Raw genomic sequence first — 16,362 nt, forward strand, 5'->3', positions numbered from 1 at the left:
CAGAAGAGAAAGATGGGAAATATCCCGTGCGATATACTGCCTCTGAAAACCCGCTAGTGGGTCAGCTATAGATTGGTTCCAACTTGACGGTACACAGCAACATTTTCAGATGCATATTAAATTTAAGGTCTAATAATTACAAGACCCTAGGCAGGTTCTCGAACCTCTGTTTATCTCTTTGCAATCCAATTCTCTGATGCTCATAGAGTGGTACTCCACACGGTGACAGCGCCGATGTGGAGGGGAATTATAGTAGCAACACACCGGAAGTGTTCATGGAAGTGACTAAAGTCAACTCAGCAACTACTGGCTTTCCCACGCGGACGTCACCCTTCTTTCTCCTGCCACTGGCCGCGTGGTTTGTCTATTTGAACAGTCCCCGCCCCCTGAAGAAGCCGGGTCCAGAGGCTTCATACCTCCTTTATTTTGACTGGGCTATATCCCAGCCAATCTTCCTGTTTTGTCTGTCTATTGGTCATTGTTGCTGGGAGCCCGCCCTCCCTCCTGCCCGGCTTAGAGGACAGCGGGGAAGGCGGGTGGAGGGGCCGGGGCCTGAAGCGTTGTTACCGGCGCTGGCGGCGGCAGCTGAGGCCTCGGCCGAAGCCGCGCGGTGAGTCTCGAGCCTGGTGCCGACCCCTCCAAGGCGGCGGAATGTCCAGACCCACGACCGATCTGATCTGGGGGTCCCAGGAAGCCGCCCTTCGAGGACGTGGAGTCTTCCTACTAACAGTCCCACAAACCTGGCGCCGCCTGGGCCCTAGACCCTCCCTTAACCCCGTGAGGCAACGCCCACCTCTCCAGGGACACCCCCCGCCCCACGAGTCCTCTGGACTCTGCAGCCTGCTGTGCGTCCCCGGAATTGCGGAGGTCGGCCTATCAGCTTCGGTCCTGCCGAAATTCTTTTTTTTGAACTCCCTGCCCGTCATAATCATCCATTCTTTTTCCAAGCCATCTACACATCGGGGACCTTCTGCTGCTCAGAAGATCGACCTCCAGTGTTAGCCCCTTTTGCTCCATCCTGTAGACCTCTCAGGGTTCCAGTCCTCGGAACTATCCTGGGATTTCTTTCTTGCCTTCTCCCCGCCCCCATTCCTAGTTTCAGACAGGCAACTTTTAAGAAAGAGGCTCCTTGAAGCTGTCATCAGACCTTCAGGACACCAGACTTGAGTAGTTTATGTAATTCACCCAAAGACATACGGGTTCTGGGACCCAGAACATATAAAGATAAACCGATTATTTCCTGAGAGTGGGAATTCTTTGCCAACCTCCTTTCTTCCACACTTCCCTACCCCCCACTCCCACCACCGGTTAAAGATGTAAAAGATAACATTTTCTTCCTATGATCTTTTTGGCACTGAAACTTTTGAAGTTTGTCTAGGCTTCCCCCGCCCCCTACCTCGTGGCTCACAAATGCCTTGTAAAGTGGACATTTTGAGAAAATGATTTTATAATCTGGTGTTCCTGGGAGATGTCATTCCCATAGTAGTCTGCTCTGAGCACTGCTGTGGCCACTTTGCTTTGGTTGCCTCATTTGTAAACTCATCAAGGGATTAGGGCAAGAAATAACTGAAGAGTGCGTGAATAATCTCTCTCTTGGCGCACGTTTCAGGTGCTAGAATTCTATAAGATTGTGTTAACTGCATGTGGCTATTGAGCCCTTGAAATGTGGCTCGTCCAAACTGAGATTGTTAAGTGTAAAATCACAAAGAGAAAAGAATGGAAAAGACACCAGCTTTTTACAGCGATAATGTTTGAATTCTATTTTGTATATTAGTGTAAATATGTGATTGAAATGAATTTCAGCAGTTTCTTTTTACAAGGATCCTTGTCACCATCACCCCCGTACCTCATGGTTATTAATAAGGGGGGAAAAAGCAAAAACCTACTGATGGCTGAGGTGATTCTGAGTCATAGGTTTCTGAGGTTGTAAATCTTTACTGGCTATCTTTCTCCCAAGGAGCAACTTGTGCATTTGAATCAAGACCTTTTAATTAGCAGTGCAACACATAATACAAAGCTGCTTGCTAATGTTTGTTTACATTGTTTATTTATTTATAATGTTTATAATTATTTATAATGTTTATTTTAGGTGTAAAATTATGTTTATGCCTTGTATTCTATTTTTTGTTGTTGTTGCAGAATGGTCAGTCTTTCTCTTTAGATCAAACTCCTTAAGGAAAGAGGAAATCTTTTTTCTTTTTTTTAATTTTGTGTGTGTGTGTATGCACGTGTGTATGCACGCGTGTACCGTCAAATCAGATCTGACTGGTACAGAAGGATATTGTCCCTCCTTCCCCGGCAGAGCATCTGGTGGGTTCGAACCATGCACCTCTGGGATTGTAGTTGCAGTTCCTTGCCACTAGGCCACCAGAGCTCCCCCGAGGAAATCTTTTGTTTATATTTTTTTATTCTCTCCCTACCTCTTCATCTCTAGTACCTGACAGTGGGCTCTGTACGTCATTGGTATCGAATGTTGATTCTGATTCATACTGACCCTGTGTGACACAGTAGAATTTCTTTATAAAGTTTTCTATAAGGAAACATTTCTATAATCTTTACTGAATCAGATCCTTAGGTCTTTCTCCATTGAAGCAAATGGTTTAGATTAAAGTGCTTTCCTTTCAGTTGATAGCTAAGCACTTACCATTGTGTCACCAGGGTACCTTATGTACATGGTAAAAATAATGACTAATAACTCTTAGCTCTGCTGTTAAGTACTTTTTCCCTGATTAGTTATTCCTCGCATCAATCTCCTTGTCTTTAGGAGCTGTCTTACAGCCAGCCTTCCAGCGGGTTTTCAGAGTCAATAAATTGCACAGGAGGAGATTGCCCATCTTTCTCCCATGGAGCAGCTGGTGGATTTGAACTGCATGCTTCCGGGTTGAGAGTGCAACTCTTTACCACTAGGCCAACTGAGCTCCTTTATTAGGTACCTAGTATTTCTTACAGTGGGGTAAAGTGAGACAGAGACTTTAAGCATTTTCCTCAAGCTGTATAATTTTGGAACTGAATTAAAATGCAGGTAGTCTGGCCCCCGACCTCATACTTGGCTCATCTTGCTATGCTGCCTCTTTTAAATATCAATCACTGTGAAGGACTGTACCTTCGCTGTTCTAGACTTTCTACATGCTCCTCACTGGGATCTCTCAACCTTTTACAAAATTCCCATCTGACATCGGCAGGATAGAAAGGTAAGTGTTGAGGAACTTAGGAAAAAAAACCTAAATCCCGCTGCCATTGAGTTAGAATCAACTCATAGCAGAACCTCTAAGTGGATTTTCTGAGACTGGAAATTGCTCGTAAGGGAAGGAGTCACACTATCCACCGTTGAGTTGTCATTACAATCATAATTCATTATCCAGATACTAAAGGAAACTTCTCTCCAAAGAACCTCAGGACAAGATGCTTGGAACTGGACCTGCCGCCGCCACGACAGCTACTGCCACGTCCAGCAATGTGAGCGTTTTGCAGCAGTTTGCCAGTGGCCTGAAGAGTCGAAATGAAGAAACCAGGGCCAAAGCTGCCAAGGAGCTCCAGCACTATGTCACCATGGAGCTCAGAGAGGTTGGAACTTCTGGGATTTGGGGAAGTTGTTGAGTGACATCTGAGCTAAATTAAATGTACCTTCACTGTTTTAGAAGCCTTTTGACAGTGAGGATTTGGAAAACAGAATGACTCTGTTTTAGAAAAGTACTCAGTTGCTAATGTTCGTAGAAGGTGCAGGTTCCTTTGTCTAACATTTCAGTGACTTTGTGTGTGTATGTTGACATTTTAGAGGTCAGAATAGAAGATATCTCTTCACTTTTTCTTTTCCTCTGTCACATTCTGTTGTTTGGGATGGGTTTGAAAAGTTTGATAGCTTGTGACTTTCCAAGTAGAGAGCAAACTTGAAGTCAGGTGCAATGTCTTGTTCATCCTTGTACCCCTGGTACCCGGGCAGGACATTGTCTGCCTTAGAGTAATTACTCTGTAAGTATTTGTTTAAATGAACAGATGAACTGTGGGGTCAGTTGCTTTGTGGTTTAAGAAGATAAAAATAGGTAGGAACTTGGTCTTTTTTGGTATAAACTGTCCCTGCTATCTCCCACTTGAGTGCTCTTTATTGGATACCTCACCTCACTTCCCACCAGGGAGATACTGGTAATTGTTATAAGCACATTGTCTTTTGCAGATGAGTCAAGAGGAGTCTACCCGCTTCTATGATCAGCTGAACCATCACATTTTTGAACTGGTCTCCAGTTCTGATGCCAATGAAAGGAAAGGAGGAATCTTGGCCATTGGTAAGGGCAGAGTCTCTGGTCATCCTAATCAACATCTGCCCTGCGTGGGTCCTCTGCAGCCATGTCTGCTCTTACTAGATGCTTAGTTGTGTTTGTTAAATGAGTTTTTTAACTTTCTGTGAGCTTATACATACATTCATTTTAGCATCGACATGAAATAGAAAACAGAGATTTTCAAATGCAGGAGCTATATCTCAGCACCGTTAAGTGATTTTTCTAGTGTTGGACAGCTTGCTGGGATCAGATGCCCACTTTCTTTCCACTGTGCCATGTTGATTCTTAGAGTGTCTGGATTTGGCAGGAGTTGGCTGACCTGGGCTCATCGATGGAGGAGTTGAGTCGTGGTATATTTAACTGTCAAGAACTAATGATCCATTTTGTGAATTTCTATCCAGTTGCAATTTGAATTCCTTCTCTCTCTGAGAAAATGCGTAATACTGGAATGAGAGAATTTTGTTTTATGTAAGGACTCAAACTTATTGTTGTCCAATTAGAACCAAACTGATTCATTGCTGACCAGCTGGTTTCCGAGGCTTATATATCATATGGGAGAAGATTTCTCCTCTTTCTCCCTTGGAGTCACTTGTTGTGTACCGTCGAGTCAGAACCAACTTTTAACTGACCCTCCAGCGGGTTTTCAGAAGCAGTAAATTTCACTGGAGGAGATTGCCCAAATATCCCCTGTGAGGCAGCTGGTGGATTCAAACCATGTTCCTTTGTGTTGGCAGCACAATTTCTTACCATTAAGCCACCAGAGCTCTTCTTGGAGTCACTGGTGGATTCAGAATGCCGGAGAAGTATAGCTTGTGTTAGTAGTACAACTCCCTATGGAGTACACCAGCAGAACTCCCCTGTGCAAGTTGCTGTTATGTGTTGTCAGGTCCACTGTGTCTCATAGCAAGTCTATGAACAACAATTCTGAACCTTGCCTTAACCTAAGTAGTTGTTGTTATTATGTGCCGTCGAGTCGCTTGCGACTCATAGTGACCCTATGTACAACAGCCCTAAACTCCGCTCTGTCCTGTGCCAATCACACTGTCTCTGACACTCCCATCCCGATTATCCCAGTCACTGAATCAATCCACCTGATAGAGGGCCTTCCCCTCCTGCGCTGTCCCTCCACCCTCCCAAGCATGATGTCCCTCTCCAAGAACCTGTCCCTCCCTACAACATGTCCAAAGTATGTTAGACGAAGCCTCAGAATCCTTGCCTCCAAGGAGCCGTCCGGTTTAACCCTTTCCAGGATGAATCTGTTTTCCTAGCAGTCCATGGTACCCTCAATACTTTTCTCCAGCACCACAGCTCAAAGGCATCAATTCTTCTTTTATCCTCCCTAGTCATTGTCCAACTCTCTGATGCATAACAAGTGATAGGAAAGACCATGGCCTGTATCAAATGCACCTTAGTCTACAGAGAGACACCACACCATTGCTTTGGAGAGGTCCCTAACAGTAGACTTTCCCATGGAGAGCTCTGGTGGCCTAGTGGTAAGAAGCTGCACTGCAATCCCAAAGGTACACGGTTCTAATCCACCATATGCTCTGCTTAAGAAGGAGGGACAATCTCCTCCTGTACCAGTCTAATCCGATTTGACGGTACACACATAAAAAAAAAATAATAAAAAATTAATTAACCTGAGTAGCATGGCACAAATATAAAATCTGTTTATTGAAATGAGAACTCTGTATGTCTTCAACCATCTTTTAGTTCAGGGATTGAAGTCTGTACTTCAGGTGAAATGACGGGGTCATTCTGAGGCAGCAGACTTTTCTGGACAGCATGTCTGTATTTTCACCTCTCCTTCTTTACTTCTCCAGCCAGTCTCATAGGAGTGGAAGGCGGGAACTCCACCCGAATTGGCAGATTTGCGAACTATCTTCGGAACCTCCTCCCTTCCAATGACCCAGTGGTCATGGAAATGGCATCCAAGGCCATCGGTCGCCTCGCCATGGCTGGGGACACTTTCACCGCTGAGTATGTGGAGTTTGAAGTGAAGCGAGCCTTGGAATGGCTGGGCCCTGACCGAAATGAGGGCCGGAGGCATGCAGCTGTGAGTGTCTGGGAGGGAGCAAGGACACAGTCAGGCTTGGGGAGTAATGACATGTTGGGGTCCCTCCTGCAAATATGTGTAGGTCTCTGAAAGGCAAAGTATACGTAGGGACATTCCAGGAAAAAGTTGTGTTTCTTAGCCAACTTGAAGTCCTTAAATTCTTGTCTTTCAGTGTTTGTACTCAAGAATGGAAAAAGAATCTTCTTTTTTCTGTTCTTTCTTGTCATTTGAAGAAGTGCTGTAAGTCCAGGGGTTATCCTAAATTCTAATTTTTTCCAGAATGTCAGTTGCTTCCCAAGCAGAAGGTACCATTCAGTTGTAGGGAAAAGAAGCCATAAGCCAAGAAGCTTAGAAAGTTCCAGATGGCTGTGTCATCTGTATGACTGTGTGAGGCCTGCTTTACATCTCATTTTGCTCCTTTTGAGTTGTATCTGACTCACAGTTTACTCTCCATTCAGTTCCTAAAGCTGTAAGTCACACGAGAAGAAAGTACCCATTTTTCTTTCTCAGAGGGGCTGGAGGATTTGAATGTCACAGACATTTCAGCCTTTGGGTTAGCAGTACAGTTCCTTACTGACTACACCACTTGCGCTCCCTTCTTTTATATATACTTAGGGAATAGCAAGCAAAGTCGTGCAGTAAGAGAGGACCAGGAGAAGTAAGAACCCTCACTGCTTGTCATTGGAGAGTTGGTCTCCCTTCCCCCAGCCCTGCCCTGTTTTCAGCACATCGTGCATCAGTGGGGACCTCGCCAAGTCTTTCATTTTCTCCATTGGCCTCTCCACATGGAGAGAGTGTTGATTTCTTAACCTTGTCTTAGATTGGTACATTTTTGCTGCTTTTTGAGCCTCATCCTGAAAAAAGGCTACTTTATTGCGTGGGTATTCTAGTCTGTGAGAGGGGGCAGATTCTTTGCTTGAGAAGGGGAATCTGGGGTGAATGTGCTTCAGTGCTGTGAGGCTACATGGTACTGGAAGAGGGGACACAAGCTGACCTTGTTCGGATCTTGCTTACAGCTTCCCAGCTCTATCAGGGAGGCAACCTTTCTGACTCTAGTTTCTTCCTCTGTGACTTGTGTTAGTATTTACTATAAATAATAAACAGGGTTATGCATCCACTCAACAAATATTTATTGAACCCTTAGTGTATTCCAAGCATAGCTTTAGGCACTCAGTCCCTATGGGACAGACTTGAACAGCTTCATGGTGTTAGTATCTTTCTCTTTTTAACATTTTAGTGTGCTTTAGGTGAAGATTTACATTGCAGATTCTTTTTTCTAATCAGTAGTTCATGCACAAATTCTTCCATGACCTTAGTTGTAGCCCCACTTTGTGTCGGCCTTCTCCCTGTGTCCTCCCTTTGTTCCCCATTTTCATTCATCCAATTTCCTCGCCCCTCGCTGCCTTTTTATCTTTGGTTTTAGGCTTTTGTTGACCTGTTAACCTTCTGTAGCTGATTGTTGTGAGGAGTACATTCTTCATGTTGTTTGTTTTTATAGTCCAATCTATCTGTCAGACACTTGCACAAGTATCTTCAGGCCCAAGTTAGAAGTTTTTCTCAGGCTAGTAGTCATGATGTTCTTCTGGTTTCTTTCTAACCAGTAGGTCTGGTCTTTCTTTTTTGTTTTATTTGTTTGTTTTGTGAAACTAATTTTTATGAAGATGTTTGTAGATTTTGTTTTTTTTTAGTTTATAGTCAGTTGTACTGCTTTCTTTTTTGGTCTTTCTGTTTTGGGCTTTGACTTTTGTTGTCATCCCCTCCCCCCTCATTATTCTAATCAGGACATTCATTCTCTTGTGGTCTTGACCAAATGGCCAGTGGAAGTGGCCAGTCACCATCTATAGTTTCTTTGGTCTCAGGTTAGAGGAGGCTGTGGTTCACTTGAGCTGTTAGTCTTTTGAACTGTTTGCTTTCCTGAGTTTTGTTTGTCTGTTTTCATTTTCCTGTGCTCTAGTTTGGAAGAGATTAATGGTTGTTTCCTGACCAACCACTTCGCAGGCTTTAACGAGCCCAGATGCTACTTAGCAGGATATAGAATATAGAACATTAAAAATTTTTATTGTATTATTATTATTTTTTTAATTTTATTATCTTGTGTCTGTGTACCGTCAAATCAGATCTGACTGGTACAGGAGGAGCCTGCCCCTCCTTCTCCAGCAGAGCATCTGGAGGATTTGAACCATACACCCCTGGAATTGCAGTGCAGCTTCTTGCCACTAGCCCACCAGAACTCCCTAGAATATTAAAAATTTCTATAAAATTTAATAAAATTTTTATAACCTTTTAAACAATAATTTAATAAATGTTGCCCATTGACGTAACTGACCCCCAAGCACATAGGGTTTCCAAGGCTTTGATCTTTACAGAAGCAGACTGCAAGGAGACATATTTCTCCTGCAGAACAGCTGCTGAGTGTGAACTGCCACCTTCTGATTAGCGTCTAAGGGCTTAACCAGTGTTCAAGCTTTGTGTCAGGACAACCGTACTTAAAAATGACAGGCCTTCCAGAGCTTATGCTTTAATATTATAAGCATCTTGTGTTTGTAAATAACTTAGGATAGTGAATACTGAGACATTTGCCCATCTTCTTTTCTTTCCTCTGTCCTCAGAATTTTTCCTAACTTGAGATGAAGAGATCTCACCATAGCAAAGTGGTTAATTCTCTTTTCCTAACATACAGCCTAGCCTGCTCTAGGTTGAGGGCAGGCTGTACTCAGAGAGCTGCTGAGAGGAATTAGGGTTCTCATTTTGCCTTTTTCTTCCAGGTTCTGGTTCTCCGTGAGCTGGCCATCAGCGTCCCCACCTTCTTCTTCCAGCAAGTGCAACCCTTCTTTGACAACATATTTGTGGCCGTCTGGGACCCCAAGCAGGCCATTCGGGAGGGAGCTGTAGCTGCCCTCCGTGCCTGTCTGATTCTCACCACCCAACGAGAGCCGAAGGAGATGCAGAAGCCTCAGTGGTACAGGGTGAGAAGAAGGTCCTATTCCAGCCACCAACAGAGCACATTCACATGGGTTATTAGTTGTCCTAAAGGCTGCAGTATGTCCCTTGCTGCAACGCATGTGTAATATTTGTTGTCTCGAGGATTTTTTTTATGCCTCTATATGTATAACTATTTTTACATTGTATTTCATCAGTAAAAAAGGCCTATTATTAGCTGCACCATTATTCTGTGTATCATTAGAGGAAAAATATGGTGCCAATTAAACTGACTCACTGCTTTCTTATTAGCATTTACAAGACATCTGTCTCTGAGATGTTAAAATATGGAAAAATGAGTGTCTTAGAATCAATGAAATATGGTTGGTGCTGACATAAGAAAGTCCCAGTTCCCTGTCTGTTTGTATAATGTATTGAATCCTTCTGCCAGGGAACTTGCCGATGATTCGTGTATTACAAAAAAGAACCCCAAACACAAGATTGTGAGGCCCCAGTTCCAGTCTAGGCTTTGCTGCGTGACGTGAGGCAAACTGCTTAATTTATTTGCGCCTCTTTAAAAAAAAAAAGAAATTTGGATGATAGTGATATCTGCCTCCTGAGGTTCTGTGAGAGTCCATGTTAAATTAATTGAGACAGTTGGTAGTCCATTCCGGCTCATGGCGCCCTCATGTGTGCAGCGTGGAACTGCTCCAGAGGATTTTTAAGGCTGTGATTTTTTTCAGAAGCGCATCACCAGGCCTTTCTTTGTGGGTAGGTTTGAAGCACCAAGCTTTATAGCTAGTAGTCAGATTCTTAATCATTTAAGACACCCAAAGACACCATACTTGACCAAGAGAGCATGATAGATTGCACCTGTTAAGGATCCTGTCAGAGAGCATCACCCAGGTCAAGGCTTAGGTATTCCATGTACTGAGCAGCATGGTAACTTCTCAGAACTCTGACAACGCTCTTTGATACCTGAAATGTGCAGCACACATTTGAAGAAGCAGAGAAAGGCTTTGATGAGACGTTAGCCAAGGAGAAGGGCATGAACCGGGACGACCGGATCCACGGAGCCTTGCTGATCCTCAACGAGCTGGTCCGCATCAGCAGCATGGAGGGAGAGGTGAGCAGCTCCACCATGGGCTGGGGTCGGGGCAGGGAAGTGGAGACAGGATTTCTGCTGCTTGAGTCAGTCACGTGCCATTCCCTATGCCAGGCCCTCATTAGGATGCAGCAGTGAGCAAGGCCCAGCAAAAGCCTTGCCCTCACAGAGCTGATATTTTAGAGGGAATAGACAATAAATAAGGAAGGCAGGTGATTAAGATTGCAACAAGTTCTGAAGGAAAAGGGGGAAAAAATACAATGGGACAGTTGATAACTAGGGTCAAGTGATTGGGAGTCTCCCTGGCCTGAGGTGGTACAGTTTGAGCTGAGATCCATATGACATCAAGGAGCCAGTCTACGCAGGGCTGGAGAGTGTGTTGCAGACAGTTTGTGAAGTGGAAGAGAGTCTGACAAGCTCATGGAAGGCAAGTGTGACTGGTGCACAGTGAGGAAAGTAGAGTGAGAGATGGAGAGAGGGAGGGAGAGGCTGAATTAACAGACTTCATAATTCCTAGTGACCAGTGGCTTTATCCTAAATCCACGGGAATCCTTGGAGATTTCTATACAGGGGAATGATGTGATACCATGCATTTCACCCATGACTGGCTGCTTGTACAGGAAAGCTTTTGGAGGGGTAGGAGTAAAAAGCAGAGAGCTGGCTAGTGAGTGTGTTAGCCATAAAGCAGATGTGAAGAAGGGTTTAAAAGTACACAGAGTTTACTAAGAAAATAGCCTGTGAGAGAATTTGGGAAGGATACTGGTCTCAGCAACCTGTTTTATTATCTTGGAGGGAAAGGTGAAAAAAACTATGTCAGAGAATTCACAACGGCAAGGGCTGAGAGGACCATCAGACGATGATATACTTGTCTGACCTTTAAATACGAGAAGGATAGAAATTTGAGTGGAAGCATTCAACTCTGCCTGCAAGGCCAGGATGGACACCTCAATCCAAAGTGGGCCATGACGAGGCCTGTGTCTCCCTGTGTTCTGTCACTGCTGTTCTGGCCTTGGCACAACAATGGTGATAGATTTCAGAGTGTGGCCTTGGAGCCCTTGGTCAGCGATGCTCCTCATAGTTAAGTAAAGGAAGCTATTTTAGTAGTCTGGACTAGCCATGTTGTTGTTATGTGCCATCAAGTTGCCTACAATTCATAGCAACCTTATGCACAGTAGCTCTGAACCCAGCTATCCTGAGCCAATATCACTGACTCTGTGACACACCTACCCTCAGTACCCCAGTAACAATGACAGTCTGTCTCATCCGAGGTCTTCCTCTCCTGAACTGTCCCTCCACCTGTCCAAGCATGATATCCTTCTCCAAGGACTGATCCCTCCTTGCCATGTGCCCAAAGAATGTGAGGGAGCGCTTCAAAATCCTTGCTCCAAGGAGCAGCTTGGTTTCACCCTTTCCAGGACAGACCTGTTTGTTCTCTTGGCAATCCATGGTATGTTCATTACTCTTCTCTAGCACCACAATTCAAAGGTGTCAATTCTTCTGTCATCATTAGTCATGGTCTAGCTCTCTGAAGCACAGCAAGTAATTGCGAAGCCCATGGGTTGGATCAGGTGGTGGAGGCCTTGACTGGGAATGGCAATGCAGATTGAGAAGTAGTTGGCTTCAGGTTATGTATTTGAATAGATCTCCATCTGTGAGTCTTCCTGTGGGCAGCTGGTTAGTGTGGGATTCTACTTCACCCTTCCTGCTTTAATAGACGGTCCTCTGATATTCATTGGCAGGGTCTCTAACCTAGATATGGGACAGAGGATAAAAAGCAGAGGAATCCAACTCCTGAATCCTCACTTCCCAGTCTCCTATGTCCCTCCCATCTCCCCTCTGTCTCCTTTGTCCCCATCTCCCATGCCCTACTCCTTTGACTCCTATGTCCCCACTGCTCTGTTTACTGTGAGACTTGGACAGATTACTTCCTTCAGCATCGTTTCTCTCACTTTTAACAAGGAGATTATACTCACTCCATAAGACTCTTGTGAGGCTTCTGAACATCTTGGAATGCCCAGCACAGTGCCTCGTATATTGTAGGAATCCCATAAATTGTAGCTCTCAGACATTCCCCATTCAAGTTTAACATGATGCTTTTCACTCAGGGCTGCAACTCTGAGATCTTTGTTTCCTCCTAGTAAAACAGGATAATGTCACTTTAAATCTTGTCAGATTTAAATGAAATAGTACTTATGAAGCTATCCAGGTACAGAGTATTGTAATTTTTTTTTTTTTTTATTTTGTGTGCGTGTACCGTCAAATCAGATCTGACTGGTACAGGAGGATATTGCGCCTCCTTCTCCGGCAGAGCATCTGGTGGATTCGAACCGTGTTTCTCTGGGATTGCAGTGCAGCTTCTTGCCACTAGGCCACCAGAGCTCCCCAGAGTATTGTAATTTGGTAAATATTAATTGACAACTATTATGTGTCAGCCATCATGTGCCCTCAGAGATAAAATAATGCAGCAGTGAGAAAAACAGATGACATTCTAGCAGCGAGGATAGTAAGTGAACATACATAGCATGTCATGTGATGATAGTGCCCTGGAGAAAAGTGAACTAGGGAAGAAGAATTAGGAACGCTAGCATGGATTGAGGATTTCAGCTTAAATTATAGTAACAGGGAAAGCCCCACTGAGAAATTCATGTTTGAGAACAGTTAGTGAAGGAGATAAGAAGAAAGCCAGGCAAATGCCTAGAGAAGAAGATTGCAGGCCAATGGCCTAGCAAGTACAGAGGCCCAAGGTAGGCATCTACTGATGTATCTCAAGGACTGCGTGAATGCAAACTTGGCTGAACAGGGGCAGAAAAGAGAAAGTGGGACATAGTGTCAGAGAGTCCCTAGAGCAGGGAGAAGTGTGCGGCAAAAGGCCTTGGAGGCCACTGCATCGGCTCTGAGAGGTGAGAAGCTATCAGCAGGTTTTGGGTTTTTTTCATGTCAGATAGGTAACCTATGTCGTAACAAGGTTTAAAAGGTGGAACATGTCATACAGAAGTATGAACTCTCAATCATAACACTTACGAACCAGAAAAGGATCTATCAGCAGGTTTTGAGCAATGGAGTGATGTTTGATTAATGTTTCAGATGGACCACTGTGTTGAGAGTGGACTGGAGGAAGGTCAAGGACTGAAGTTAGGAGGGAACTGCTGTAATCCTAGCAGGAGATTTTTGTAGCTCCAGCTACAGTGGGAGCTGTGAAGAGCTAAGAAAGAAGTGGCTAGATTTTGAATTTGCAACTTAGATTAAACATAGATACAAAAGAAGAGTCAAGGTATGCCTGAGTAACTGGAAATAGGGAGTTGCCTTTTACTAAGATGAGAGGAGCAGGTTTTGGAGAGAAGGTCAAGAGCCTGGTTTTGAGCATAACTTTGAGAACCTTTGGTCTCTAGGGTAGAAATATTGAGTAGACGTGGGAAAGAGATTTACAACAGAGATTCCATTTTGGAGTCAGCAGTGTGTAGGTCTTAAGTCATGAGGCTGAATGTGAACCACAGGGGACCTCTGATGTCAGAAAAGATGGACGTCTGAGAATCTGAGGTCTTGAAACAAGAACCAAAGTAGACTGTAAAGGAGCCGCCAGGGAGGAAGGAGGAGTGACAGGAGAGGTCCAGCCCAAGAAGTCAAGTGAAGAGAGTATTTCTAGGAGGCGGATATCATCAGTGGTTCAGATGCTGCAGTTCATCAGAAGAGATGAGGACTGGACATTGACCATCGGGGTAACTGGAGAGAAGCCGTTGGTAATCAACAAGAATTTCTGAAAATAATGAAAGCATTTGTTGAGAAAAGTTTGGAAATTTGGAAAGCTGATTTATATGCCTCTCAATTTGTGTACTGTTTCTAAGTAGGCCTTAGGAAAGGGAATTGATGTGTTCTCAGCCAGTCAGCTTCTTTCTTTTCTTTCTTTGTTTTAAATTGAGGTTTTTAACGAAAGCTTACAGAAAACTTGAATTTCCATTCATTCATTGTTGCACATTTTCCTCTCTAACCCTCCCAGTCCGCTTTTCTCTTAAAAAAAACCCAAAACTTTTATTGTTGCATAATTTTTCTCCAACCCCCCCAGTCCACTTTGCTATGCACGTCTTATTCTGAACTGCTCCATCTAACATACTTTGGACATGTTATAAGGAGGGACCGGTTCTTGGAGAGGGACATCATGCTTGGGAGGGTGGAGGGACGGCACATGAGGGGAAGGCCCCCTATGAGGTGGATTGATTCAGTGACTGGGGTAATCGGGATGGGTGTGTCGGAGACGGTGCGATTGACACAGGACAGAGCAGAGTTTAGGGCTGTTGTACATAGGGTCACTATGAGTCGCAAGCAACTCAACGGCACATAACAACAACAACAACATTATCATGAAAATAATACCTAATCATATATTCCTTTTAAACATTTCTCTCCCTCATCTGTTTCAATGCTGTGTATATTATTTATCCCCTCTTTTCTTAGTTTTCCCCCTACCTCCATGTCATTTCTGTTTTGTAATAGTGGCATTATGCAGTATTTGTCCTTTTGTGACAGGTATTTCACTCAGCATAATGTTCTCCAGGGTCACATGTTGTATAATATTTTTAGTTCCTTGTTTTTCAGTGCTGCATAGTATTCCTTGGTGTGAATATACCACAGCTTCTCTATCCATTCATTTGTTGATGGGCACTTGGGTTGTTTCCAGCTCTTTGCTATTGTGAACCATGGAACAATAAACATAGGTGTGCCTGTATCTGTTTGGGTGACAGTCAGTCAGCTTATTTCTTAATCTCCTGTGAATTCTGAGAAAACTTGCCCAAGTTATTTCTCCTCAGGTTTCCAGGAAGAAGAAAGAGGTCAGAATATCCTTAATTGGATGCTAACGTGAAGCCACAGTCTCCTTTGCAAGAGGCTTTATTTATTGCTGTGGTCTTAGGTGCACTCTCTCACAGTAATTTATAGGTGTGCTTTCCTGAACAGGGGATACTGTGGAGATAGGTGGAGATAGTAGCTCTTGGCAGAAGCCCCTCCTATTTCCTCTTTCAGTAGGTGGCATTCTTCTGTCTAAGGGAGAGCAAAACCAAGCCCACTGCAAAGTTTCAAGTGAAATCATAAACCGAGAGATGAAAAGTGGCCACTTTTAAAGAAGTTGACTTTCAAGGTTAGGCAAATCCATTGCTTACTTGAAACACAGCCTAGGTAAACACCAGTCAAGAGCAAAGGTGATCTTTTTTTTCCCCTGCCCATCTCTAGCGACTCAGAGAAGAAATGGAAGAAATCACACAGCAGCAACTGGTGCATGACAAGTACTGCAAAGATCTCATGGGCTTTGGGACGAAACCTCGACATATCACCCCCTTCACCAGTTTCCAAGCTATACAGCCCCAGCAGTCAAATGCCTTGGTGGGACTGCTGGGGTACAGCTCTCATCAAGGCCTCATGGGATTCGGGGCTTCCCCTAGCCCAGCTAAATCCACGCTGGTGGAGAGCCGGTGTTGCAGAGACTTGATGGAGGAAAAGTTTGACCAGGTAAGTGGCAGAGGCCCTCTCTCTCTTTTCTCAAACTTCACTCCTCACTTTCCTCTGCCAACCCTTTATCCTTCCTCTTTCAGGTGTGCCAGTGGGTGCTGAAATGCCGGAATAGCAAGAACTCACTGATCCAAATGACAATCCTTAATTTGTTGCCTCGCTTGGCCGCATTCCGACCTTCTGCCTTCACAGGTGAGGATGTCCGTGGAAGACATCATTTAAGTTTCCATTTAACCAGGGAAGAAGGGGTGTTTTGGGAAATTGTGTCTGTTCCTCATTTGCTATCATACCAACTAAGGGGCTGTTCTCTGATCTTTTTTGCTTCGTGTCTGATTCCAGTGATATCTAGGGTCAGGTTTTTCATTGATAACTGAGGTGACAGACACAGGAGTAGTCAGAATATGTAGGCAGAGAGGCAATTCTAGAGCCACCGAATTGGTGGACTAATAAAGAGACCAAAGGTAGAGTGGCTTACAGACTAGCAGCTTATCTGTAAGACAGAAAGGATCTGA

At 44.2% G+C, this 16,362-nt stretch overlaps 1 protein-coding gene across 1 annotated transcript in view; it reads left to right on the plus strand.

Moving 5' to 3' along the window:
- The first annotated feature begins 513 nt into the window (after positions 1 to 513).
- MTOR (mechanistic target of rapamycin (serine/threonine kinase)) overlaps positions 514 to 16,362 on the plus strand; it is a 223,792-nt gene continuing 207,943 nt past the window's right edge. The window contains exons 1-8 of the mRNA XM_006885758.1: positions 514 to 610; positions 3,389 to 3,564; positions 4,172 to 4,280; positions 6,098 to 6,330; positions 9,096 to 9,296; positions 10,241 to 10,375; positions 15,575 to 15,850; positions 15,934 to 16,042. Of these exons, the coding sequence (XP_006885820.1) occupies positions 3,403 to 3,564; positions 4,172 to 4,280; positions 6,098 to 6,330; positions 9,096 to 9,296; positions 10,241 to 10,375; positions 15,575 to 15,850; positions 15,934 to 16,042 (1,225 nt within the window). The 5' untranslated portion in view covers positions 514 to 610; positions 3,389 to 3,402. The remainder of the gene's footprint in view (positions 611 to 3,388; positions 3,565 to 4,171; positions 4,281 to 6,097; positions 6,331 to 9,095; positions 9,297 to 10,240; positions 10,376 to 15,574; positions 15,851 to 15,933; positions 16,043 to 16,362) is intronic.

Source organism: Elephantulus edwardii, unplaced genomic scaffold (genome assembly GCF_000299155.1).
Source record: "Elephantulus edwardii isolate Elephantulus edwardi_28Jun2011 unplaced genomic scaffold, EleEdw1.0 scaffold00045, whole genome shotgun sequence".
In the NCBI taxonomy this organism is placed as follows: domain Eukaryota; kingdom Metazoa; phylum Chordata; class Mammalia; order Macroscelidea; family Macroscelididae; genus Elephantulus; species Elephantulus edwardii.